Source organism: Danio rerio, chromosome 8 (genome assembly GCF_052040795.2).
Source record: "Danio rerio strain M-AB ecotype USA chromosome 8, GRCz13ab, whole genome shotgun sequence".
In the NCBI taxonomy this organism is placed as follows: domain Eukaryota; kingdom Metazoa; phylum Chordata; class Actinopteri; order Cypriniformes; family Danionidae; genus Danio; species Danio rerio.
In genome coordinates, this window is record NC_141028.1 from 5691545 (window position 1) to 5718546 (window position 27002).

General features: G+C 37.3%; 1 protein-coding gene across 3 annotated transcripts in view; it reads right to left on the reverse strand.

Moving 5' to 3' along the window:
* The window catches only part of cux2b (cut-like homeobox 2b), a 338324-nt gene that overhangs the window by 43988 nt on the left and 267334 nt on the right, over positions 1-27002 (reverse strand). For all 3 annotated transcript variants that reach the window (XM_087264087.2, XM_087264089.1, XM_087264088.1), the window contains 4 exons: positions 9942-10073; positions 9202-9343; positions 7556-7635; positions 7402-7468 (listed from right to left, as the gene is read on the reverse strand). In XM_087264087.2, coding sequence (XP_087120213.1) covers positions 7402-7468; positions 7556-7635; positions 9202-9343; positions 9942-10073 — 421 coding nt within the window. The remainder of the gene's footprint in view (positions 1-7401; positions 7469-7555; positions 7636-9201; positions 9344-9941; positions 10074-27002) is intronic.

Consider the following 27002-nt stretch of genomic DNA (forward strand, 5'->3'; position numbering starts at 1 on the left):
GCAAGTTTATTTATATAGCTCATTTCATACACAGTGGCAATTCAAAGTGCTTTACATAAACAAGAATAAAAGAGACAAGTGTAAGAAAATGAAAACAAATAATAAAAATAAAAATTATAACAATAAGAATAAAAAATAGATAAAACAAATATAAATGTGTTAAAATGTTATAAGATAATGAAAAAGAAAAGAAAGACACATCAGAGCGATCTGTCAGACGTAGCACAGTGCTCATTCAGTAAAGGCACAGCTAAACAGATGTGTTTTCAGTCTTGATGTGAATGTGCCTAATGTCGGAGCACATCTGATCATTTCTGGAAGCTGATTCCAGCAGCGAGGGGCATAGTGGCTGAAAGCTGGTTCACCCTGCTTTGACTGAACTCTTGGAACTTCTAGTTTATATGATCCTAAAGATCTGTTAGGTTTGTATTTAGTGAGCATATCTGTAATGTATTGAGGTCCTTGGCCATTTAGTGATTTATAGACCAGTAATAATACTTTAAACTCTATTCTGAATGTAACTGGCAGCCAGTGTAGAGACCTGAGGACAGGTGTGATGTGCTCTGATTTCCTGGTTCTAGTCAGAATCCTGGCCACAGCGACAGATAAAAGAACAAATAATAATAGTTATTGCTTTAATTAACAAATTATAGTTTAGGAATATAAAAATTAAACGTTGCATTTAATATTAGGCTCTTTACAATGTAAATAATTAACATTTTAACTCTAAAAGAAAAATAAATTTAAAAATCTAATAATTATATATGCAGCGCATCTGGAAAGTATTGATAGCGCTTCACTTTTTCCACATTTTTTTATGTTACAGTCTTATTCCAAAATTGATTAAATTCATTTATTTCCTCAACATTCTACACACAATACCCCATGATGACAATGTGAAAAGAGTTTTTAAAATTGTTGCAAATTTATGAAAAATTAAAAACCTGAAAAATCACATGTACATCAGTATTTACAGCCTTTACAGTCAAGCTCTAAATCAGGGGTGTCCAAACTCGGCCCTGGAGGGCCGGCGTCCTGCAGATTTCAGCTCCAACTTTCCTCAACACAACTGCAAGGATGTTTCTAGAGAGCCTAGTAAAGCTGCGGTCACATTAGAGTTTGAGCATGCGAAATTCTGTCATGCGGCAATGAGAAAAGGGGTGGAGATAAATAAGATTATTCAGCATTAAGAAAGCCAGTGATTGCTCCATGTTTTAAACTTCTGTCCAGAGAGGTCATGTTTTGATCCTCGGTTGGTCTCACGCAGTCATGTGATGCAATTTCGCAGGTCAGAGTTCACCAAGCTTGAACTTTGCACGGCAGCAACCTGCAAAACTTGTCAAGTTTCCGGTCTGATGCATTCGCAGGCATATGAATGGAAGTCTATGGGAAAAAAAGCCCAGTGTGACCGCAGCTTAAGAGCTTGATTAGCTAGTTCAGGTAAGTCTGATTGGGGTTGGAACTAAACTTTGCAGGACACTGGCCCTCCAAAACCGAGTTTGGGCACCCCTGCTCTGAATTGAGGTACATTCTGTTTCCACTGATCATTCTTGAGATGTTTCAGCAGCTTCATTGGAGTTCACCTGTGGTCAATTCAGCTGACTGGACATGATTTGAAAAGGCATACACCTGTCTATATAAGCTCCCAGGGTTGACACTGCATGTCAAAGCACAAACCAAGCATGAAGACAAAGGAATTGTCTGTAGACCTCCGAGACAGGATTGCCTCAAGGCACAAGGCTGGGAAAGCTTACAGAAACATTTCTGCTGCTCTAAAAGTTCCAATGAGCACAGTGGCCTTCAGCTTAGCCTTGTAGCAAAAACTTTCTGCGACGGAGCGAACTGCTGAGCGCTGGCAGCATGTCAGTGATGTACGTCATCACGCAAGTGACATCACGCTCTTTTTGACAGCTGAGCATGGAAAGTCATTCAGTGACAAATGATACAACGTATAAGATCTTATATATAATAAAATGATCTCACTTTATATTAAAAGTCGCTTATACCTGTGAACTTACACGATAATTAGATGTGTAAGAAGTATGTAATTACAGTGTATGTACATACTGGTACATACTATTTACCTGTGTATTACTGGATTAACTACACACATGTAACAACACACTGAATAAGTTTAAATGTGTAGCAGGACATTAATAACACCATCTTTGGTTAACTACCCTTTTAATGTGAATTACTGATGTAATTCTACTATTTACCTTAGGCATTTGTATATTTCTACACACTTTTTTGGCAGAAGTTTGCTGTTGTTAAACAGTTGCACAAAGGCTTAGGTTTTATATATTACACAGTAATTTGAGACCATTTTACACTTTATATTGAGTGGACAGTTCCTGAGAATTTACCCTGTAATTACACTGGTATCACAACGTGAAACCTTCTAATGTCGCATTAGTTCTGCCATTCTTATTCTAATACCGTGTTCAGAAGTACATGGTATGCAAACAGCTGTGGACGTGGGAAAACACCTGCAAGTACATATTGTTGTTACACAATGCACTTATGTAATTCATGTTATGAATGTTTAATACTTGTTTAGTGTTGTTACCAATGTCCTGTTACACATTTGAACTTACACATACTATTGTGTGTTGTTACATGTGTGTAGTTACACCGGTATTACACAAGTAAATACTATGTACCATTGTGTACATACAGTGTAGTTACATACTACATACACATCTAGTTACCATGTAAGGTCACAGGTATAAGCGACAATATAAAGTGGGACCAATAAAATATATATATGCAAATTTATATCGAAATACCGCAAATGGTTTAAAAATCATATCACCGTTATTGAAAAAAAAATCTATCACGATATATATTAATAGCGAATTATTGTCCAGCTATGTTTGACCTACAATAATTTACATCAATTTCAATTAAAATGTATAAATTTTCACAACAATAAATGGATCATAAACTAACATGTCTCACAAATCTAAAAAGTGACATTTGTAGCATCATTTTTGGTGCGACACGACAAACGAAACGATTTAATGGGTCCTTGATCAATTCAGAAAGCTGGATTCATTGCCAGAATTAATCCGCTAAGATGAAGTTTGAGATTCTGGGTGACTTCGTTCATTCGTTTTCTTGTCGGCTTAGTCCCTTTATTAATCTGGGGTCGCCACAGCGGAATGAACCGCCAACTTATCCAGCAAGTTTTTTTTACACAGCCGATGCCCTTCCAGCCGCAACCCATCTCTGGGAAACATCCACACACACACATTCACACACACACTCGTGCACTACTGTCATGATTACCAGCGATCGCTAACCACCAGAGGTCGCTGGTAAACATTCACACTCCTTGAACTACATATCTGCCATGTTTTGGACTCCCAGTCAGGCCACACACACACACAACCGGTTCAAGATCCAGACTGATTAAACTCTAACAGCTGAAGCCACTCACACAATGATTATTTGGACTATTTAAACCCCTCTTTTCCACACACGTTGCCGAGTCTTGTTAACTGTAATAGTAACACTACAACGCGTTTTACTTGTCTTGTTTTTCCGTGTTTTGACCTTAGCCTAGTTTATCCTTTTGTCCTTGTTTGCCGCCTGCCTTCTGACCTCCTTGCCTGTTATTCGACTACGATTCTGGACTGTCTCAATATACCTGTTTACACCTGTATTGACCATTGCTTGCCTGACTACGATTAAACCTGCATTTGGATCCTACCTTCTGTTGTTGGTGTCACTCCCCGTCGTTACAACTACGGACAATTTAGCCTACCCAATTCACCTGTACCGTATGTCTTTGGGCTGTGGGGAAACCGGAGCACCCAGAGGAAACCCACGAGAACGCAGGAAGAACATACAAACTCCACACAGAAACGCCAACTGAGCCGAGGCTTGAACCAGCGAGCTTCTTGCTGTGAGGCGACAGCACTACCTACAGCGCCACTGCTTCGCCCTGAGTGACTTGATAAACTAGAATTAACAGTATACTCCACACCAGATTTAATCCATGCTTTTTTTCCAGGATATTATACATTTCTAGGAGGATTATAATAAACTTGACAGTCTCGAAAACGCGACTATTGTATTTACACAGGGGCTTAGTGCCTAAAAGTGTCCTTACGCTGCTCTCCAGAGAAAGCCACAAATGGCAGAAATAAATAAACCAACAAGTTCAAAAGTTCTTAAGGGAGTCACTGAAGTCAGTAAAATGCAAGGTTTGCTGTCATTAGAGTCGAGTGAGTCATATCTTATCTAGCGCCGCGTTCGGCATCAACGTATCCCATCATGCCCACACACACACACACTCGCGCGCGCTCACAATCAGAGAGCTCTCATTTGAATAGCGTCTCGGGGAGATTATTCATAAGGTTTGTTTGAAGTTCAACAGTTTCCTCTCAGCCATCAGGGAGTTGATTTTCAAAAGGTGGAGAGGCAGCGAATAAAGAGAAGTGAAAGATTGATTAAACATGTGAGTCTCGGAGGTTGCGCTAAACAAAGATACCTTCTCAATTAGACCAGATTCACTTTAAGAGCACAATCAGAGAAATTTAGTGCGAGGAGAGCGACGGCGTTCAGTGGATTCGTGAGCAAGTGTGGCCTACGATTCTCAGTCTGTCACGAGTTTAAAGAAACACTTGAAAGCAGGATCATTTTACAACTCTCCTAGAGTTTTACCATTTTTTAATCCATCTTGGGGCAGCACGATGGCGTAGTGCAGGGTTTTTTCAAAGTCTAAGACAGTGGGCCTCCCTTTTGACACAACTTATCCATTGGCGCCCCCCTCCTCCCAAACACACACACACACACACACACACACACAAACACACATATATATATATATATATATATATATATATATATATATATATATATATATATATATATATATATATATATATATATATATAAAGACACAGACAGATGTCGGACTGTTAACTCACTTTTATCATCATTTGCATGAAAGTGCAATTATTTAGAGTAATAACAAGTATTTTAATATAACGTTTTTAAAACTAGGATGATGGTTCAATATGAATAGAACAGATCCAAGAACTGTCCATCCCAGTCAAAACAGTCGAAGTTTAGCGGGTCTCATGCTGTCATTAGCCAAAATATTTTGACAAACCACACATAAAGGTCGTGGTTCATTAGCTGGTCCTGTCCACGTAAATCCTAAACTCAAATACTGATCATCATATCGTCGTCTTTTGGGTCTAAGCCCTGAACTTGAAGGCTTTTGTGGTGAGGGGGCGTGGCCGAGAGCCGTGGGAACGGAGTGAGGCCATCGCGTAAGTGGATACACCTGCGGTGCGCACCTGCCTCGGATCCCACGGAAGGAGCTCTGGATCATAAAAGGAGGAACAAGGGCAGAGGAAGCCGAGAGAGGACCGGACCCGGACATATTTTACTTTTGCTTTCAGTTTGACGGCAGTCTCCATGAGGAGCTGCTGTCCGTTTGTTTTGGTTTATTAATTTGTGGTTTATTAATAAAATTGTTTTGTTATTAATAAATCATTTTAAAACTGCGTCGGTTCTCCGCCTCCTTCTTCCCGGCGGCCAAAGGGCTGTGAACTTCATTACAGCTTTGAATCGGGGGGTCTCAGAAACCGACCCATTGTATTAGCAGGCATATACCTGTATTGCCGGGCTTGCCAAACAGAAGCGAATTCACAGCTATGGCCTTCTGGGTAAAAAAGGTTTTCTTATATTTGACGTATTATTTTTTTTTTGCTTTATTTAATTAAAACGTTTAAATATAATAAAAAATACATATAATAATTAAACGTAATAATTATATTTTTATTGTATTATATTTCTTCCCGCGCCTCCCCTGACATGCTCTGGCGCCCCCCAGGGGAGGCGCGCCTCACACTTTGAAAACCCCTGGCGTAGTGGGTGGCACAATCGCCTCACAGCAAGAAGGTCGCTGGTTTGAGCCCCGGCTGGGTCAGTTGGCATTTCTGTATGGAGTTTGCATGTTCTTTCTATGCTCATGTGCGTTTCCTCTGGGTGGTTCGGTTTCCCCCACAAGCCCAAAAAACATGCGGTATAGGTGAATTGAATAAGCTAAATTGTCCGCAGTGTGTCTGTGTGTAAATAAGTGTGTATTGATGTTTGCCAGTTTCTGTGTAGAGTTTGCATGTTCTCCTTGTGTTCACGTGGGTTTCCTCCAGGTGCTCTGGTTTCCCCTACAGTCCAAAGACATGCGGTACAGGTGTATTAGGTGGGCTAAATTGTCCGTAGTGTATAAGTGTGTGTTGGAATGTGTGTGTGGATGTTTCCCAGAGATGGGTTGCAGCTGGAAGGGCATCGGCTGTGTAAAACAAAACTTGCTGGATAAGTTGGCGGTTCATTCCGCTGTTGCGAACCCAGATTAATAAAGGGACTAAGCCGAAAAGAAAATGAATGAATGAATGATCCATCTAGCCAATGCCCGATGTCCTGACATTTTATCCTACCCATCAGATTATGCTTTTATTTATTTTAAATTTTTATTTGTTTTTGTCTAGTCTACAAAAAAAAAATTTACCACACTATCAATAATTTACACGTTTTTTTTTAACAATAACTAAGAGTAAACAAGAACACTCAAAAACCCCCAGTCCCACCCCCAAGGAGGAGAATTAAAACAAAACAAACCACAACAACATTAGCACCAAGAATTGTCAAAGCAACTGCATAAATATACATAAAATAAAAATAACACATGCACACATTAATAAAAAGAGCAGAGATCTGTCTTTTTTTTTGGGGGGGGGGGGTCATGTCACGAGGGCACTTCAGATCATTTTGCAAGGGCACTTTCTGTTACAGGTTGAGCCCTATGTGTGCACGTGCCTGATCTCCAGTTTTGGCTTTGGTACTGGTTAATCTAATGTATATGCACAACTATATTATTGTAAAGCATCCTATAAAAAATAAATGACAAACTAATGTTCCACTTTATTTAATATTTTTCCACAACATATTCATTTGAATGTACTAATGTTTGGACTATTGTAAGTTATTTCGTTAGATTAGTTCCAGTTTTGGCTTTGGTACTGATTAATCTAATGTAAACGCACAACTATACTATGGTAAATCATCCTGTGTTCATGACAAACTAAAAAACAATCTGCCATTTGTGGCTTTTTGAGAGTTTATTTTTTGTTTTAAACTCTTGTCATCTGGTTATGATGGTTTCATTAGAGAAGGTTGAACACTGAAAAGTCTAAAACCCTCAAAACCAGCATGTAAACACTGTATTTGTGTGCAGTAAACCGATCCTCAATGTTTAAAGCTCATGTTCCACATCAGATGAGTCGCTTTGTAATGACAAACCAAACATGAAACCGCCAAATTGGGACACACACACACTAGAGAATAAACACAAGAAACAACAGAATATTTTCGGCGGCGTCTTACTTTTCTGCTTTCTCCTGGTCGTATTTACATCTGAGCTCCTGCAGCTCCGTCCGTGCCGTGCTCAGCGCTGTGAGAAGCAGAAACAGCAGCAATCATTGACCTCTGACCTCAGATGAAGCCTCATGATGACCTGAGTGTTTTGATGTGATCTTACATGACTGAAGCGCTTTGATGCGGAGCTCGGCCTGGTCCAGTCTGACAGGCAGCGGAGCGTCTGATTGGTCCTCCTCCTCCCTGTGGAAAACACAAGTGACTGAAACCCCGCTGAGAAATGAGGAAGCTGCTCTGTAGATGTCTGGAAAGCCACAGCTGACTTCATTAAACATCTTATTCACTGTCAGGATACAGTAGCGTACAACTTCTGCAGTGTACACATGCAAAATGAAGAACATTTAGAGGAGAGTAGACTGTGTGTGATGTGAGATACCATACGACTGTCTACAGCTTAGTTATCCTATGACAATACCTAAAATTCATGTACACTAACCGGCCACTTTATTAGGTACACCTGTCCAACTGCCCTTAATGCAAAAATCTAATCAGCCAATCACATGGAAGCAACTCAATGCATTTAGGCATGTAAACATGGTCAAGACGATCTGCTGCAGTTCAAACTGAGCATCAGAATGGAGAAAAAGGGGATTTAAAGGAGGCATTTAACGTGGTATAGTTGTTGCTGCCAGACGGGCTGGTCTGAGTATTTCAGAAACTGCTGATTTACTGTGATTTTTACACACAACCATCTTTAGGTTTTACAGAGAATGGTCAGAAAAAGAGAACATATCTAGTTAGTGGCAGTTCTGTGGGCGCAAATGCCTTGTTGATGCCAGAGTTCAGAGGAGAATGGCCAGACTGGTTCCAGCTGATAAAAAGGCAACAGCAACTCAAAGGCCCTGTTTACACTTCCAGGTCTTGATGCCCAATTCTGATTTGTTGCCTATATCTGATTTTGTTGCCTGTCTGTTTACACGTTGTTTTAATTGTGACCCATGTCATGTGTTTACACCTGCCATACAATTTACGATATCGCGCATGCATAATGGCGGGTTCTAGCATCTGCGCCACACTAGCCACGATGGAAGAAATTGTCTTGTTTTTATCTCTGCGAAATATGTGAAGTGTTGTATACGCAGTGAATGGTTCAGTCCAGATTTACCCCCACACAGTTTATGTAATGGTATGGCCCTGATGTGTGTGTGTGTAGTTGAAGATGTAGCATTTGCCTGGGTGCGCGCTGGTGTTGGAGAGAATAAAGTTGTTTTATGTGTAGTCCGCAAGTTACAACACGAAGTTCGCTCAACTTTAAAATGATTTTGAGGCGGAGGTGGGAAAGGGCCGTCATCGCAGCTTGCGCTTATGGTTTTTATGCTTTATGATGTCCTCCACCATTCAGAGGAATGTATGGGTATAAGAGAGATCTCAGGTCTGGTGGGAGCAAAATGTGGCAACTGACTTCTTTCCTCCTCCATGTTTCCTCTGTTGTTGTTTACCACGTCGGCATCTCCACACACGCTCTTCTTTCTGTCATTAAACCGCGGAGAAGCACCACATTGTCGCAAGTTCAATGATGTACAGAACGGAACGCCTCAATAAATCCAATTTGCCTGTTTACATGACAGTCGCATTGTCACATATCTGATCTATATCTGATTTACTTCCTCTCTTAGATATTCTTAGATATTTGGACTAAAAACAAGACAAACAATCTAAGAAAGAAAAGCATATTTTGCAGTGTAAACTTCACAAATGTATAATTACAGTGTGGTATACAGTAAAAACCCTTCTAGGTTGATCTCATACCCTTGCAGCGGCTCCTGGTGGTTTTGCAGTGGAGCGTCTCCATCCTGGACCGTCTGTGTGCTGTTTGGGGTCATCATGTGGGGCTTCTGTGTCGACACCTCTCCCGTCTCCACGGTTACAGGCCCCTCCTCCTCTGTGTGTTCTAAACACAGCCAATTAACAGATACATTGTAACAAACTAGTCCACTGTCTCTTTGAAGAGCTCAGATAACACTTTAATTCAACAATAGGCAATTTTCACCACTAGAGGGAGTGTATTCACAACAAACAAAGACGTTTTTGATGGCTGTGAATTGTTGTCTTGATCATCCTAAGGGACTCCACAGAAATTCTATTGATGGATGATTAAAGAATTCAACACTTTTTTTATTCAACACGGTTTTATTCACGTCACCGCATACTTTAGTTTCCCATCAAATCTTCTGACCAATCGAATGCTCTCTAGCATCTGACATGGCCCCGCCCCCTTCAAGATGCTTCTCATTTGACATGCTTGATTTCAACCACTTTCACTGGCAGAACTGTGATAAAAAACTAAACACTATTGGCTGTTTTTTTTAAAAAGGGGAGGAGCTACACTATATCCCGCCCTCTATTCATGTTTTGGTTGAGATTACATCAAACACCGAATAAAAAAGGCACATTTCAAAGCACTTCACAGGACATTTAAATGTGTCAGACCTAATTATAGAAACATTTTTAAAAGTACAGAAGGGAAAAGATTAATTAAATGTTCTGACCTGCTTTGTCAAGGCACTCCAGGCGTCTTCTCCAGCGGTCAGAGACTTCAGTGATCAGAGCATCACCTTCAGGAGCCGAACGCTGAAGTTCAGCCAGACGCTGCTGTGTGGCCTCCAGTAGAGGAGCTGGATCTGTACAAAGAGGGAGAGAGAGAGACATGTAAGTACAGCAGTGCAGTCACATTAGCAAAATTCAGCGATTGTTTCGAGGGCTAAGAAAAGCTTTCTTGTCTGTTTTCAATATGCATGTACAGTAGCACTGGTTAAACAGAAGTCACTTTAAAAAGGAACCTATTATGCAAAAATCTCTTTCACAAGGGGTTTAAACCCAGTACCGTGACAGCAGTGTAGGAATATAACCAGCCTCTAATGATCAAAATGTATTAATTATATTTGTTTATAATCACACTTGATAAAAACAGTCTGCAGAAACACGTTCTCTCTTTGTACGTGTCATCAGAGGTGGAAAGCCACGCCCACTTGTGACCATCTCTCCCTCATTAGCATAGGACATTAGTCTATGACTCTGCCACTATGCTGGCATGCAGGCATTTGTAGCTCCGCCCTCTTTTGAAAAAACACAATCTCATTTGCATTTAAAGCGACAGTCACCAAAAACACACAATTAGGATCAAAGCCTAAAAGGGTCAGTTTCAAAGAGTTATAAAACATTATTAGTGTGGTATTTTGATATTATTTGTGTAGAATGTTGAGCTGAAACTTCACATTTACACACAATCTACGAACATCAGAGACTTGCTTTACATCTTGTAAAAAGGGGTATCACAGGTCCCCTTTAAAACTAAAAAGTCTTCTGCAACATGGACAAGCAAAATCTACAGTCTTGAAACCTTTTGCTTCTATTAAAATGACAGGAAATGTTGACTGCTTTCAGTTTTAATGTATTCAAATCATTAATAAATCCCCATCAGTTAATCCACTGACATTTATGGTCCTACTTTATCTTAGCTGTCTTAAAAGGAGAAAGTTCACCCAAAAATGATCATTTACTCACTATTTACTCTGCCTCAAGTGGAAAACCTCAATGACTGCAATCTTAGGGAAAACAAGTACTGTAGAAGTATACTGTTTCCAGCATTCTTCTAAATATCTTCCTTTTGTGTTTAAGAAAGTCAGGTTTGGAAAAAGTGAATGATGGGTAAATGATGACAAATTTCAGTTTTGGGTGAATTGGCCTTTTAATAAACATGCACTGACTTCACATCAGGTGACCTTCAAAATGAAAATACACTGTAAAGAGGATTTGTTAGTTCTGTATTTTCTGATTTACATGTTTTTTTCTATATATTTTTGGTTATGAATTGCATTATGGGACTTGTTGATGCTGAAATGCTGACTCTGGAGTTCAACAAAGTGACTTTTTTGACATTTCATAAGTGTGAAATGATATTGTATAAGAAATAACATAAATAAAATTAAGCCAATTTACAAAAAGTACTGGCAATTTAAGGCTGATTTATACTTCTGCGTCAAACGCCGGCGTATGCTACGGCGCTGACGCATAGCCCTTCGCCGTGGCCGTCGCCGTCACTGACGTGCACCTCTCAAAAAATGTAACTACACGTCGCAACGACGCGTAGCGTAAGCTCTGTGATTGGTCGGCTTGGTATCGCTGACGAGTCTGGGCGGGACCGAGAGCCGCGCGAATGGCGCAAGCGATTGTTTACAAGTGTGGAGTCCCGTGAAGGAGCTCCGGATGGAAAGTTTTGTTTTGTGTTTACCTCATAGTTAAAGTTGTTGCACGTCCGCCGGTTCCTGCCTCAAAATGAGCGAGTTTGAGTCACTTGTACATCCCGGAAGTGTTCAGGAAAAGCAATAAAGCAGCGAAGAAACTCGACACAGAGGAACATTTACACCTCACTGCCAACTAGTGTTTCGGAAGTGTTAATGCAGACCAACAGAGACAGCGCGCAGAAGTATAAATGCACAGCCACGCGCGTTGCATGCGCCGTGGGTTACGCCGGTCACCTGACGCAGAAGTATAAATCAGGCTTTATTTCCAAGTTCTTGTACTGTAATTTACAACACCGACAAAGACAATATATCAGCTTGAACTATTAAAAATGTCAATAAAAAACACCTTTTAAAAACTTTTTAACATCAAAAGTTGTTAGAGTTAAAGGTAGAGCAGGTGATCTTCCACAATGCTAACAGCTTAGCATAAATCTCTGAATCCCAGTCCCTCCCCTGCTGTCTAGAGCCACGCCTCCTTAAACACGAGCACAGCAAAAGAAGAACCCTCTCTCACGTGTTAAAGCAACTAGTGCTTGTCCAGCGGCGTGGAAGCCAAACTGACATGCGATTTCAGAGTGAATATTTAGAGTTGCATGGTAAACAATAAAGGGAGAGACTAGGCGGAATAGCGCTATTTACTTGTGTTTTGTTATAAACTAATTAAAATCTACATTATCGATGTTGTAAAAGGACCTTATGAATGTGAAATAGTCTTATCAGTCTTTCATCGGAAGATTTTAGTGGCTGAACAACACTTCTGTTGATATAACCCATATATAAGATATAACCCATTTGTAACAACAACATTTAACGTTACATCAGCTTTGCGTGAAGCTAAAACAGTTTTAAAACAGAACATAACCTGTCTAAAAGAAGTCCTTCAGACATGGTGTCATCCTTTCTCCAGCGTGCAAAGGCAACTCCAATATTGATTTAGTTTTTTTAAAAGTTTTGATTCAGCAGGTTTTTACTGATCTCGTGCTCTCTCTCGTGAATGCGCAGCGATCGGAGGAGCTGCGTACAAACGGCTGCGCAGTTGTTCAAATCTCCATTGGCTGAAAGACGGATTGGGCTACTTATCGGAATTATGAGAGATGTCTGTCCGACTCTATTTAATTGGATAAACATTTTTTAGTTTTATGCCTTCCCCAAAATATAAAAATACATATAAATACATTTAGATCATTTACTTTAATCATTACTATTAGACTGAGAGGGACTTTTAACCAGCACAACAAAAAATGCTTCTGAAGACAATCACCTACAGCACCTTGAAGATCAAGATCCTATAATACAAACCAAAAGCATTAAAAAATAAGGAAAACTAATTTATGGATTGTTTACAGTGTTGGTTTTCGCATTGCAGTTTTATCTTTTTAAATGATTGCAATTACAGACGCTGCTCTTAACTCATACTACTAAACCTGCAGCTGTATACTCCTATGAAAAGAGTTGTGCAAAACAATACATGCATCAAAAAGTATGTACAGTGTAGCGTTTTTGTTTGTAAGTACATAATAAACATATCTTAGAAACGGCTGCATTAACTATGATCAACACACTGGTTGCAGTGTTCATGAATCCTTTTAATAGTAAGTCATAAAAACATAGCTGTTCGTTTCTAGTCAACGTTCACTCTTGTTAACGATGTGAGTCAATAAAATTGTTATAGTTCACAGTGCATAAAACTATTTTAACAGATTAAATTTAAATACTGAAACTGTTTCAGATGTTAAAATGAAACTGAACTTAGCATAACAAATGCTTTAGATTTACACTGCATAAATGCTTTTATTATTCAATTCAATTCAGCTTTATTTGTATAGCGCTTTTACAATGTAGATTATGTCAAAGCAGCTTCACATAAATGGTCATAGTAACTGGATCAGTGTAGTTCAGTTTTTAGTATTTAAGTTCAGTTCAGTTCAGTTTAGCTCAGTTCAGTGTGATTTAAAATCATTACTGAGAGTCCAAACACTGAAGAGCAAATTCATCGATGCGTAGCTCTACCAGTCCTGAACCATGCGAGCCAGTGGCGACAGCGGAGAGGGAAAAAAAAACTTCACCTGATAGGAGAGTGAAGAAAAAAAAGAAAAAAACCTTGAGAGAACCAGACTCAGTTGGGCACAACCATTTCAATTTCTCCGCTGGCCAAAAGTCTTGTGCAGAGCTTCAGTCATCGCGGTGGAGGTTGGATAACGGTAATAACTGGAAACTGGATAATAGTTTTATTTTTTTCTAATCTATCTTAATATGCTTTTAAAGGAAAAGAAATAAACATGAACTTGAAAATGCTTTTTTTTTTTTTTTTTTTTTTTAGAGTTTTAGTCCTGGTTTTAGTATAAATATCTAAATATTCTTAAATTAAGAACCATTTTCTAAACAAGTATTTAATATCATTGTGTTTTCAGAAATAAAATTAAGAGAGTTTTCAGTGTGCAAGTGGGATAAATAAAATAACCTTTAAGTTTTTAGTTTAAAATACATTTACAGTATTTTCTAATTATTTAGTGTGTTTTAAAGAAAACTCTTTTAATTCCTTATCATTATTTCTGAAAGCTCAACATTATTTTTCCTTGTCCAGAAAACTCCTCTTGATTTAAGAATCTTTCAATATTTATACTAGACGACAAAAACTACATGACAAAAAAGGCATTTATTTATTTCAAGAAGCGTCTATAATGTTTCTTTTCTGAAACATGAATATTTAGTATTATCTAAACTAAACCTTTCACCAAAACATCACTTCCCACATCAGAACGTCTCCAGAAATCCCTCAATATCAGGCGCGCATCAGGAAAAACCACCAACCTCAGCTGCTTAACTCCCTCTCAAATACTTATCCAAATCCAGCAAAGTAGAAGAGGATGAAAAGTCAGCCAATAAAGAAATGTTTGTGACAGTTCACAGTGCATAATATGATAACAACAGATGAAACTTTAAATACTAAAAATGTTTCAGATGTTGAAATGAACCTGACCTTAACAAATGGTTTAAATTTACACTGAAGAAAATGCTTTTATTAAAGTTTTTTCTTGTTTTCTAGTCTATTTTACTATTCATGTTACAAAAATGAAACATTAGATGCTTCTTAGGAAGGAAATAAACATTAGAGAACTTGAACTTGCTAAGAAAAGGCTTTTCTTATTCAGTTTTTGTTGTGGGTTTAGTCTGAATATCTAAAAATTCTTAAATTAAGAAGCATTTTATAAACAAGCATAAAATACTGTTGCATTTTCAGGAACAAAAAATTACAAAATAAAAGTTTTTCTTTACAACAAGTCTAAATATCTTAAAAATAATCAAATTAAGAACCATTTTATGATTCAGTATGAAATATTGTTGTGCTTTTAAATAATAAAGTCAGAATTAGGAGTTTTCATTAAAACAAGTGTAATAATCTGTTAGTGGGATAAATAAAATAACCTTTAAGCCAAATTTGCCTTCAACAATACAGAACGTTGTGGCTTTTACTACATTATTGGCTCCACCAAACATCTCCAAACATCTCCACCCTCACATGACAGATGGATAAAAGAAATTCTTTTGTGTTTAAAATTGGAAAACATTAGGTTTTCATTAAGAGGGTCTTTAAAATCTTTTTACAAGACATGGAAACCCGTGTTGAATTATATTGACACTATTGATCTTGAAGCAGAAGAGGAATAAAGGTTTTTTATTGTGTTTTTATTATTATTTATTTATTACTTTGGTAAATAGTTTTGTTGTTGTTTATATGTTTATTTTATTAATCATTATTTTTTATATTTACTGTGTTATTTTATATCTATTTTGTTTTTCTGATGGTCATTGGTTCTTAGTTGTGAAAAAGCAGAACAGTGTATTACTTATTTCTGTATGTATATGATATTGTATCTGCACAAAATGTTAATAAATTTATTTGGCAAAGAAAAAAACGTTTATTTTCTAATTATTTAGCTGGTTTTAATAAAAACTCTCTTAATTCTTAATCATTATTTCTGAAGACACAACAATAGTTTTTATTGGTCCAGAAAACTTCTCTTGATTTAAGAATCTTTCAATATTTATACTAGACGACAAAAACTACAACAAAAAAAGACATTTATTTATTTCAAGAAGCGTCTATAATGTTTTCTTTCTGAAACATGAATATTTAGTATTATCTAAACTAAACCCTTCACCAAAACATCACTTCCCACATCAGAACGTCTCCAGAAAATCCCTCAATATCAGGCGCGCATCGGGAAAAACCACCAACCTCAGCTGCTTAACTCCCTCTCAAATACTTATCCAGACAAATCCAACAAAGTAGAAGAGGATAAAAAGTCACCCGAAAAAGAAATAGCATATATATATTTATATATATATATATATATATTTTAATATAGATATATATATAAAGGTGAGATTCTTTAGCACAACAGAGGAGCTGTTTTGCAATGCATGTGTCTCAGTGAGGGGCCCATGGGGCCAACTAGGAGGCTGTTTCTGCGCTAACAAGTCTCCTCTGGATCATTTGATCATTTAAATTATTATGCCAGGAATCCTCAGGAGGCGACTCGGCTCTCCACATCACAGGGCTGTTTTTAATCTTCCGTCTTCCCTTTCTTCCCCTGAAAAAGTTGAGCTCAGAGAGGAGCCGTGCTCCTGTTGTGTACCTGGCAGAGGAGGTGAGTCCCCGAACCGTTGCCGCGCGCTGAGAGACGAGGCTCATGGGAGACACACACACACATATGCACATTGCGCACACACACAGGTGCATATACAGTTGAAGTCAGAATATTAGCCCTCCTGTATATATATCCCCCAATTTCTGTGGGAAAAAATATACAGAACACGTTTCTAAACATGATAGTTTTAATAACTCATCTCTAATAACTGGTTTATTTTATCTTTGCCATCATGACAGTAAATAATATTTGACTAGATATTTTTTAAGATGCTAGTATTCAGCTTAAAGTGACATTTAAAGGCTTAACTATGGTAATTAAGCAAGTAATTGTATAACAGTGGTTTGTTTTGTAGAAAATCCAACATAAATATTGCTAATAATATTGACCTCATTTCTTAAAAAATATAAAAACTGCTTTTATTCTAGCTGAAAAAAAAAAACTAATAAGATTTTCGTCAGAAGAAAAAATATTACAGGAAATACCGTGAAAAATTCCTTGCATAAACATTATTTGGGAAATATTTTGAAAAAAAAAAAAAATTCACATGAGGGCCCATATTTTTGACTTCAACTGCATGCACATTGCGCACACACACACACACACACACACACACACACACACACACACACACACACACACACACACACACACACACACACACACACACACACACACACACACACACACACACACTCCAAAAAGCAGAGGGAAATGGCTTCTTTTTCCTCTTCGACCCGCGCCGGCTTTCATCCTGCGCTGTGTGTGCTCGACAGGGGTCCTGATTTGCTCACTTCTCAAGAGCTGACAGACCTGCTCTCTTTCCCTCTCACTGACACAGATGATCAACATCACGGACAGCATCAAACCGCTGACATACACCACATATAGTACTAATAATATCATTTTATTTTTAATAGTATATTATATGGTACCATATAGTGGACTGTATATGGCAGAGGTGTGATGCTTCCGTAATATTTGTTCATTCATTTTCTTTTCCGCTTAGTCCCTCCGTTAATTGAGGGTCGCCACAACGGAATGAACAGCCAACTTATCCAGCATATGTTTTACGCAGCGGATGCTCTTCCAGAAGCAACCCAACACTGGGAAACACCCAAACACACTCATTCACACATGTACACTATGTACAATTATTCAATTCCAATATAGCGCATGTGTTTGGACTGTGCGGGAAACCGGAGCACCTGGAGAAAACCCACGCTAACATGGGGGCAACATGCAAACTCCATACAGAAATGCCAACTGACGCAGTCGGGGCTCGGACCAGCGGCCTTTATATTGTTGGCGATTGTGCCACCCACTGCGCCACAGTGACGCCCAGTGATATTTAATATATACAAAAATAATATTAAGCAGAATGTCTAAATCTTTATCTGTATAGATTCAAAGCTACTTTTTATGTATGATTGAAAGCCGAAAGTTCTTCAGTTTTGAGTGTCAAACTTATGCCTAAATCATTGTAATATAATCGTTTTTGGCTCAAGAAACTTGTTTAGTATTGAACGGTTTTGCTTTTGTTTTTCAAATTTGAGTTTCTTTTATAATTGGAGTAAAAAATAACATAATTTATGTGCTTATGTACTTTTGAATGTGAGTAAAAGTATGCATTTTCTTCTAAACAATATAAAATTGGTTCAAACTATTTGCACAATTCCAATACTGTGCATCCCTACTGTATTTAACAATGTCCAAATCATTTATGTTTATATATTAAAATAATTTTCGTAGATTTTTGGGAATGTCAAATCATTAAAATTAATATATTGTAAAATACAGATAGTGGCCACTTTATTAGGTACACCTTACTAGTACAGGGTTGGACCCCCTTTTGCCTTAATCCAGAACTGCCTTAATCCTTTGTGGTATAGTTTCAACAAGCTACTGGAAATATTTCTCAGAGATTTTGCTCCAAATTGACATGATAGCATCACGCAGTTGCTGCAGATTTGTTGGCTGGACATCCATGATGCCAATCTCCCGTTCCACCACATCCCAAAAGTGCTCTCTTAGATTGAGATCTGGTGACTGTGGAGGCCATTTGAGTACAGTGAACTCATTGTCATGTTCGAGTAACGCATCTGAGATGATTCGCGCTTTATGACATGGCGCGTTATCCATTAGATGGGTAAACTGTGGTCATAAAGGGACAGACATGGACGTGTTGATAACAGCAAAAGAGACACAATGTTTAAAAACATACACACGCTCGGGTGTGACACCATACACAAGATTCCCAATGACACAAAACTACGTCATGCGGAATTCCCCAAACTACTCTTACGTTACGTTTTATTATCCGTAATGTCAAAAAAAGTGAAAAGTGAAACCAATCATAAAGAGAAGCCGACGAGCCCACAAATATGTTACGGCCCTTACTTTAATATGGCTCGTGATCCTAACACAACATAACATAAATAAACAACGGCCAATGTGCTCCAACTAAATTATTTACAAATATCCAAAATTACAAGAAATGGGGAGCCCAACAACATAATATATAACTACCAAATAAACCTAAAGCAGGATGGGACTCCCCACTCCAAACAAACATCAAAAGGAAAAAGCTGTAAGCATTGATGAAAGGGATTTGCATCCGGGCTCATCGCCGCCTGGGGGCCTTAGGATGACAGACGACAGTGGACAATATCAATTTAAGCTGAAATATTTAGAAAAAAACCTGAGAAAATCACAAATTTCTGCTAAACTTCCTTCTGTCAGCGGGGGACGCAATAACTGTGACTCAATATTGGCATGTAGATGTCTTCAGGAGAGGACATTTGTCAACCATGTGACGTTTCAGGCAGATCGGACATTGTGTGGTTGTGTTTTAAGTACTTCCTCTTCCATGGCAAAACACTGAAGTTTAAGATTCAAAGTAAATCGGCACACTGCCACTTTAGCTCTCAAAAAAAATTTTTTTATGTAAATCCTAATGTCAAAAAATTTTTTTTTGAGAGCTAAAGTGGCAGTGTGCCGATTTACTTTGAATCTTTTGCTACTAATGTTTGTTTTTTGATCGTGCACCTGCCTTCAAGATTTTCTAGATGTGCGCACATTTCTGTTTTTTGCAAAAACACTGAAGTTTGTCAATCCACCACGGACACGCCCTTCAGCAAAATCTCTAGATTTTCACAATAATTCATCACTAGAGCTTTTAAACAACACCACCGAAATTTGGTGCTGATACGATAACATTTGTGGGAGGAGTTTGTAACAGTGTAAAACATGTTGCATGGTCCCACTTTATATAAAGTGTCCTTAACTACTATGTACTTACATTGAATAAATAAATACAATGTACTTACTGTGTTTATAATGTATTTGAGAACACTTGTGGTGCTTTTGAGTTGGGCTAGAGGTTGGGTTATGGACAGGTTTGGTGGCATGGGTAGGTTTAAGGGTGGGTTAAGGTGTAAGGGATGGTCAGCAGTGTATTTACAAATGTAATTACAAAAGTTAATTACAGACGTAATTACATACATGTATTGAATCAAGCATAAGTACACAGTAAATACATGTATTAACACAATAAGTACATTTTAATCAATTCCTCTGTGTATACATATTAGATAAGGCCACTTAATATAAAGTGGGACCTATTGCGCTATAACTGTGTCTGGGTTTTGGCATGTAAATGTGTTCAGGTCAGTACTCATGTCAAACATGTGGATTTTGAAGCAGATCGGACTATGCATGCCTGAGTTATAACAACTGCCACTGACACGCCCTTCGACGAAAACTCTAGATCTTTGCAATTTAACATCGCCAAGGCCTTTAGATGACAATATCCAATTTTTGCTCTGATAAAATCCCCAGGAGTTCGTTAAAATATGGAATAGGAATAGGAAGTTAAAAATATCTGACATCCTGGTGGGTTTGAGATTTCGCTTCAAGTGACTTTTTTATAGATTTTGGCATGTTTGACGTGTGTGCCAAATTTTCATGCTTGTGCGTGATTCGTAGCTTAGAAGCCAGTCTGTCAAATGTGCATAGGTGTCGCTGTCAGGTCATTTTGCCACACCCACTTCCGAAACCTATAACAAACATACATTTTTGTCACTTCTGGGGCGTGTGCGAGCGTTTGTGAGTTTTCAGCATGTTTAGACCCTTAAAATCATGATTCATTAAGGAGAAGATGACGAAGAAGAAACACAGCAAATCCAATAGGGCCTACACTCCATTTCGGCACTCGGTCCCTAAATATAAAGGAGAACACAACAATAAAAGCGTCAGAAACTGGGGTTGCATGAAGGAATGAGCGAGAGCAAAAAGTCCACTTCCATCTATTTTAAAAGCCTGACGTCACCAAATGAACCAACAGAAAAGAGAAAAGGACAAACAAGATCAACTGAAAGTAATAATTACAAGCAGGAGTGAACGGAAACAGTAACAGAGTTACTGCGCCAAACCAGTCGGGCCATTCTCCTCTGACCTCTGGCATCGACAAGGATTTGCGCCCAAGATCTGCCGCTCACTGGATATTTTCTCCTTTCTAGACCATTCTCTGTAAACTTTAGAGATGGTTGTGCGTGAAAATCTCAGTAGATAAGCAGTTTCTGAAATACTCAGACCAGCCCCTCTGGCAACCATGCCACATTTAAAAGCACTTAAATCCCCTTTCTTCCCCATTCTGATGCTCGGTTTGAACTGCAGCGGATCGTCTTGACCATGTCTACATGCCTAAATGCATTATTGAGTTGCTGCCATGTGATTGGCTGATTAGAAATTTGCGTTAACGAGTAGTTGAACAGGTGTACCTAATAAAGTGGCCAGTGAGTGTATATTGTTACTGTGAAATAAAACGACTCATATTTTGGTCATACCACACACCTCTACAATATAACACATGCATTTTAGTATTTCCAAGGCGCTTCCTATAATATCATGACACTGCTTTATGCTACAGTGTCATAAATAAATAAATAAAGGAAATGTTGTATTGCTTTGGTGCATGCACATAAAAAATCTTCCTTTTGATACTCTGTTATTGGTTTCTTTCCCTGGGAATTAAGCAGAAGCCACATGCAATATGTCTGCGGTTTGATCACTTCCCCCGTACAGTTTAATCCAGATGCATCCAGACATCATTCACATTCGCAAACACACACTTTAATATCTCAGGCACTTCCATAATGTGATTTCTGCCGTCTCACATATGCATCCCGAGTTTCACTGCGAGCGTCTGATTGAGGAGAATGGCTGAGAATAAAGCCTGAAGGGTTTGATCATTAGAACTTAAAAGAAAGCGATAAAGGAGTTGATGCGCAGAAGTGCGCTGATTTAAGCCGTCGTCTTTGTGTAAAAAGAGTTATACTACTCTTAAAAGCAGTGTCCCAAGTGACTGACGCAATCTCCACCGTGCTTTTTGTAACAAAGCGGCACACACGTGCATGCGCTCTGCATTTATACGCCGCTTTAAAGTCTCGCCGACTGTTTTTAACATCCTGATTTATTAAATACAGCGCTCTCTGTTGCTCTCGCCCTCCTCGTATGACCTCGATTTAGAGGGACAGAAAATCAAACCTGAAATATCTCCCATCCAAAGCATTTCCAGGGATGTTTTGCGGCGCCAATTAGTAAATAAATGTTTCATAACTTATATATGGTATAATGGATAATTATATATGGTTGACTTATTAGCCCCCCTGTTCATTTCCCGCCCAATTTCTGCTTAATGGAGAGCAGATTTTATCAACACATTTCTAAACATAATAGTTTTAATTACTCATATCCAATAACTGATTTATTTCATCTTTGACCTAATATTTGATTATATTTGATATTTGAGCCTCAGACACCCCTGATACCGGTCTATAGATCAATTAGTACCGAACAATCATTTATTTATAATTTTTTTTTAGTTTGAAAAATGACTGTATTCTCTTGTTACATCTTAGTCACTTAGGCATCAAAATTTAACCCACAAGCAAGCAAAATGAGTAGGAACTGCAGCACGACGCGCTTGCGTATTCCAGGCGTACACAATTCAAAACATCTTAACTATTCAGAATGCCGATCCGCAAGTCACGTGGTCAAGTTGTCAAATTATATAAATATGGATATGCCTCGTTTTTGAGCTGCGCTTTGCTGTAGCTGCTTAATTGGGCCAACTACGCTACTTTATTTCAATACAGGTCATTTTAGTGGTACTTGGAGAGACTTTTTTTTTTTTTGAGGTGGTACTTGGTGAAAAATGTTTGAGAACTACTGCATTAGATTATAAACCTTATCATTTGGTTGGAGTGCAGTACGTGCACTATTCTGTGCTTCCGAATGGCTGTATTTAAATTTCTGTCGTGTTTCGTCTGGTGCAAACAGCCCAACTGCTGATCACTGCAAATCTCATCACCTAGCATGTTGTTAGGACACGGAGTTACAATGTAACCCGCTCACCTAATGTTTACATTTGTAATATTTGCTATTTGATAACCACCTTATGTGGAACTCTGAATCTGTGTCTCATTTCGGAGGCTGCCACTGTCCATCGAAGGTCACATTTTGGTCATGGACTCATGCTTTGGGAGCCTTCATGACTAAATAAAACACACCAAGGCAACTCGGGGTGCTGAAATATTATTGACTAAACTGCCAATGGGCGGGTTAATGAGACTAAAACAAAGATAGACGTTTCAGCACGTAACTGGACATTTTCAAAGCAGAATTACTGACTTCAGCATTGTTTTTCACATTTAAAAAAATGTTCACTTAGCATGTTTCCTAAATATATGTGAACATAGTATTGTATGTTATGCTTCATAAGACTCTTACATACAGCACCTTTAATTTAGTTTTACCTGTAAATCTTTTACTGACTTTCAAAATACCATTGATGCATTTTATAAAACCCAAAATGTAAAGTTTCAACTGAAAAAATAATAATTGAATGTTTTAATGAAGCAAAAGCATCTAAAAGACATCAAGAAAGCAAACACTTTTAATAATCTATTTTCTTTATGTGTTCATTTTAATGTACCACATTACTAAAACCACCGTCACGTTCATTTGTCCCAATTTGCTCTGTGCTGTGAAGTTTATTGGTGTTGATTATGGAGGATATTAGAGAGTGTCAAACATATTCTATCAAATCAGACGCAATCATGGGCTGATTAAATGAAGTGTTAATGGCAGGTGGAGGCTCTGGGTTTGGACATCGCAGGCCGGCGATTAGCTTTAATGAATCTGTCCTTTCACCGTCCATGTAAATACACTGCGCGCTTTTTCATTTCTCCATAACTTCATTATACGCCTGATTGGATGTTTGCCTGCAGGTCAAGGTAACTAATACCGGGCAAAAATAAATAAATAAACTTATAGAATGTTATAAATCATACCCACCATAAATAAATAAATAAATAAACACAAGTGCAGCGCATGAATAGGAAAAGAAAGCAGTTGGGGAATGTTTCTGGCTGTTGATATAATAATAATGTCTGTTTTGTATGTCATATTAATATTGTTACATATCTTACTATAATATAATACTATTTATGTATTGTGTGCACAGATATAATTTATATAATTTCATGTGGAGAATAAAGTCACATGCGTTGCTCAGGTGTGAGTTTTTCACAGACTTCAGCAGAGTGTACCAATCTTGATGATTCTGTGGATCTCGTCTATCAAATCTGAGCTCTATTTAGTATTCTCTATTGGATTCGAACCAGGTGATTGGCTGGGCCATTCTACAGCTTCATGTTGTTTCTCTAAAAGCATTTGAAAGTTTGCTTGGCTGTGTTTTGGATTATTGTCTTGCTGAAATGTCCACTCTGGTTTCATCTTCATCCTCCTGCTAATACACTGAGAAAGGGCAGAGGGTTGCTACTGAGAGATTTCAGCTGCTGTCTGGGGTTTCACTTTTTTTCTGCACCTGCCTTTCTTCATGTGTTCAATACTATTTCCCTGCGTCATTTCATTTTATCACACATAACTTCATTTGTGAACTAATTCGTTTTGTTTTCTTTGCATAAACGGATGTCTTTGATTGTTACCAAAATCCAGGGAAAAAGTCAAACGGCATCTTTAAAAATATGTTTTCTGAAAAAAAGGGTGACTTGTTCAATACATATATTTTATTATATATATATATATATATATATATATATATATATATATATATATATATATATATATATATATATATATATTATATTATATTTATATATATAATAAACATATTTAAAATTTATAAAATATAATAAAACAAAAAAATTGTTTCCTGAACATCAAAAAATTCAAGTAACGATGATGAAAATGTGGCTTTGACTCATCTGAATAATTTTTTGTAAGTATTTTCACATTTAAAAAAAATCAAGAAGCTTTTCCTAGACAGGTAAAAAACATATTGTTTTGTTTTTAAAAAAAAAATAACGTCATTATTAAATGAGTTTTTCTTTAAAACAAGCTAAATAATCTGCCAGTGGGGTAAGTAAAATAATCACATTTTCAGTTTGGAATTTTAAGATTTTAATAAGATTATTACACTTACCCATTTGTCAGATTATTTTGCTTATTTCAAAGAAAAACTCACTCCATTTTGACTCTTTTTTGAAAAGAAAACAACAATTTCACTTGTCTAAAAATGCTTCTTGATTAAAGAATTTTGAGATATTTGGACTCGAACTCTAAAGCTCAAAGCAAGAAAAACATTTTTGCCGTGCAAAAATCCAGCATTCAGTGCTTTTCCGCCCTCATTAGGATGCATTTCACAAAGGTACCTGATAAAACAACGAGATCAACTTTCAACACATGATGCAACATCCTGAACTCTCCCACTCACAAAAGCACGATCGATTCTGTCCTGCGGCCTGCAGACACTAGCTGGCAGGCTGGTGTACAGTACAGTACAGTTGAAGTCAGAGTTCTTAGCCCTCCTGAATTATTATCCCTCCTGTATATTTTTTTCACCAATTTTTGTTTAACAAAAAGATTTTCAGCACATTTCTAAACATAATAGTTTTAATAACTCATTTCTAATAGCTGATTTATTTGATCTTTGCCCAAACATTTGACTAGATTTTTAGCTTAAAGTGACATTTAAAGGCTTAACTCAGGTTAAAATTAGGCAAATCATCGCATAACAGTGGTTTGTTCTGTAGACAATAAAAAATATATTGCTTAAAGGTGCCTTACAATGAAAATCTGGGTATACCAAGGCATATAAAAATAATAAGAGATCAGTATATGGAAATGGATATACCGTGAGCCTCAGACACCCCTGTTTCCTCCACATATGCATGTATGACTACTTTAGGTCGTTCATCCGGACCTGACGTCATCAAGAGAAGCCAGACCAATGTAGCTATGAGATCATTAATAAATGAACACCTCAGGCTGTGTTTGATACGCAGCAACATTTTCTAGTCACAAAACAATGATAGTTTCCCTCCATTAGTTATTCTAGAGTTTCTATTTAACTTACTAAGTGGGACTTTTATTATGAAATGTAACCGCAGATGGTCTACGACAAGTTTTAATATATTATACATCTATTCAGCTCCACTCTAAAAAGCCATAAGGCATGTTTTATTGTATCTTTTGTCAATTTATTGTGTTTATTCTGAAATTTGAAGCATATTTTGTAACAAACACATTTAGTCTGCTGAATCCAGGTAAATCACAGTCCAGGTGGTGTTTTCTTTAATATTATAGCCTAAAAATACAACGCAATACAACGCTATCACTTTCTTTTGTCAAGTTTAACTATAATTTAGCCTTTATACACATCAACTTATACACATCTTGTGAGCAACATAGGTTAACGTTACTCTGGTTGGGTTTTTATTTGTCCGTGTTCAGCATATATCTTGCAGTGTGTGTGTGTGAGTAGAATGTCTGAGAGGAGCTCATTAATATTCAGGACACAATCCATATATGGTCAATCATGACTTGATTCTATGGGTATTTTAAAACTAGAAAGTAATAAATGAGCTTATAAAACCGTTTCTGGAGATTTTTTTTATCTTAACGAAGCTATAAACCTACTATAGATATCAGAGAATTTAACTCATTAAACCAATGCAGTATATGGCACCTTAAAGGAGGCTAATAATATTGACCCTAAAATGATTTTTTTTTTTAAATTTGGAACTGCTTTTATTTTAGCTGAAATAAAACCAATACGACTTTCTCCAGAAGAAAAAATATTATAGGAAATACTGTGAAAATTCCTTGCTCTGTTAAACATCATTTGGGAAATACTTGAAAAAGAAAAAACATTTACAGGAGGGCGAATCATTCTGACTTCAACTGTTCCTGATCAACTTTTAACAAACACTCTAAAAAATATTGTTATACAAAACAAAAAAAAATAATATATTAATTTATTCAAGTTACAACAGCATCTAATAAAATGATGTTCAGACAACAAACTTTATTATGTTAGCCAAATCTTTTCCTCTTCAATCAAAAGCGTTTTTACATAGCAAAAACCTCAAATTCTTAAGTTGAGTACTCAAAAAAATAAGTTGTTTAAAAATTTTTTAATTAAAATTGAAAACAAATGTTATGTACTTAATTACATGAATATTTTCAAGATTAGAATCTCAAATAAATAAATACATTTTTGTGTGTTTTCAAATTTACTGTTCATGCTTGTAAGATATACATTTAACAACAACATTTTTGTTTTTTG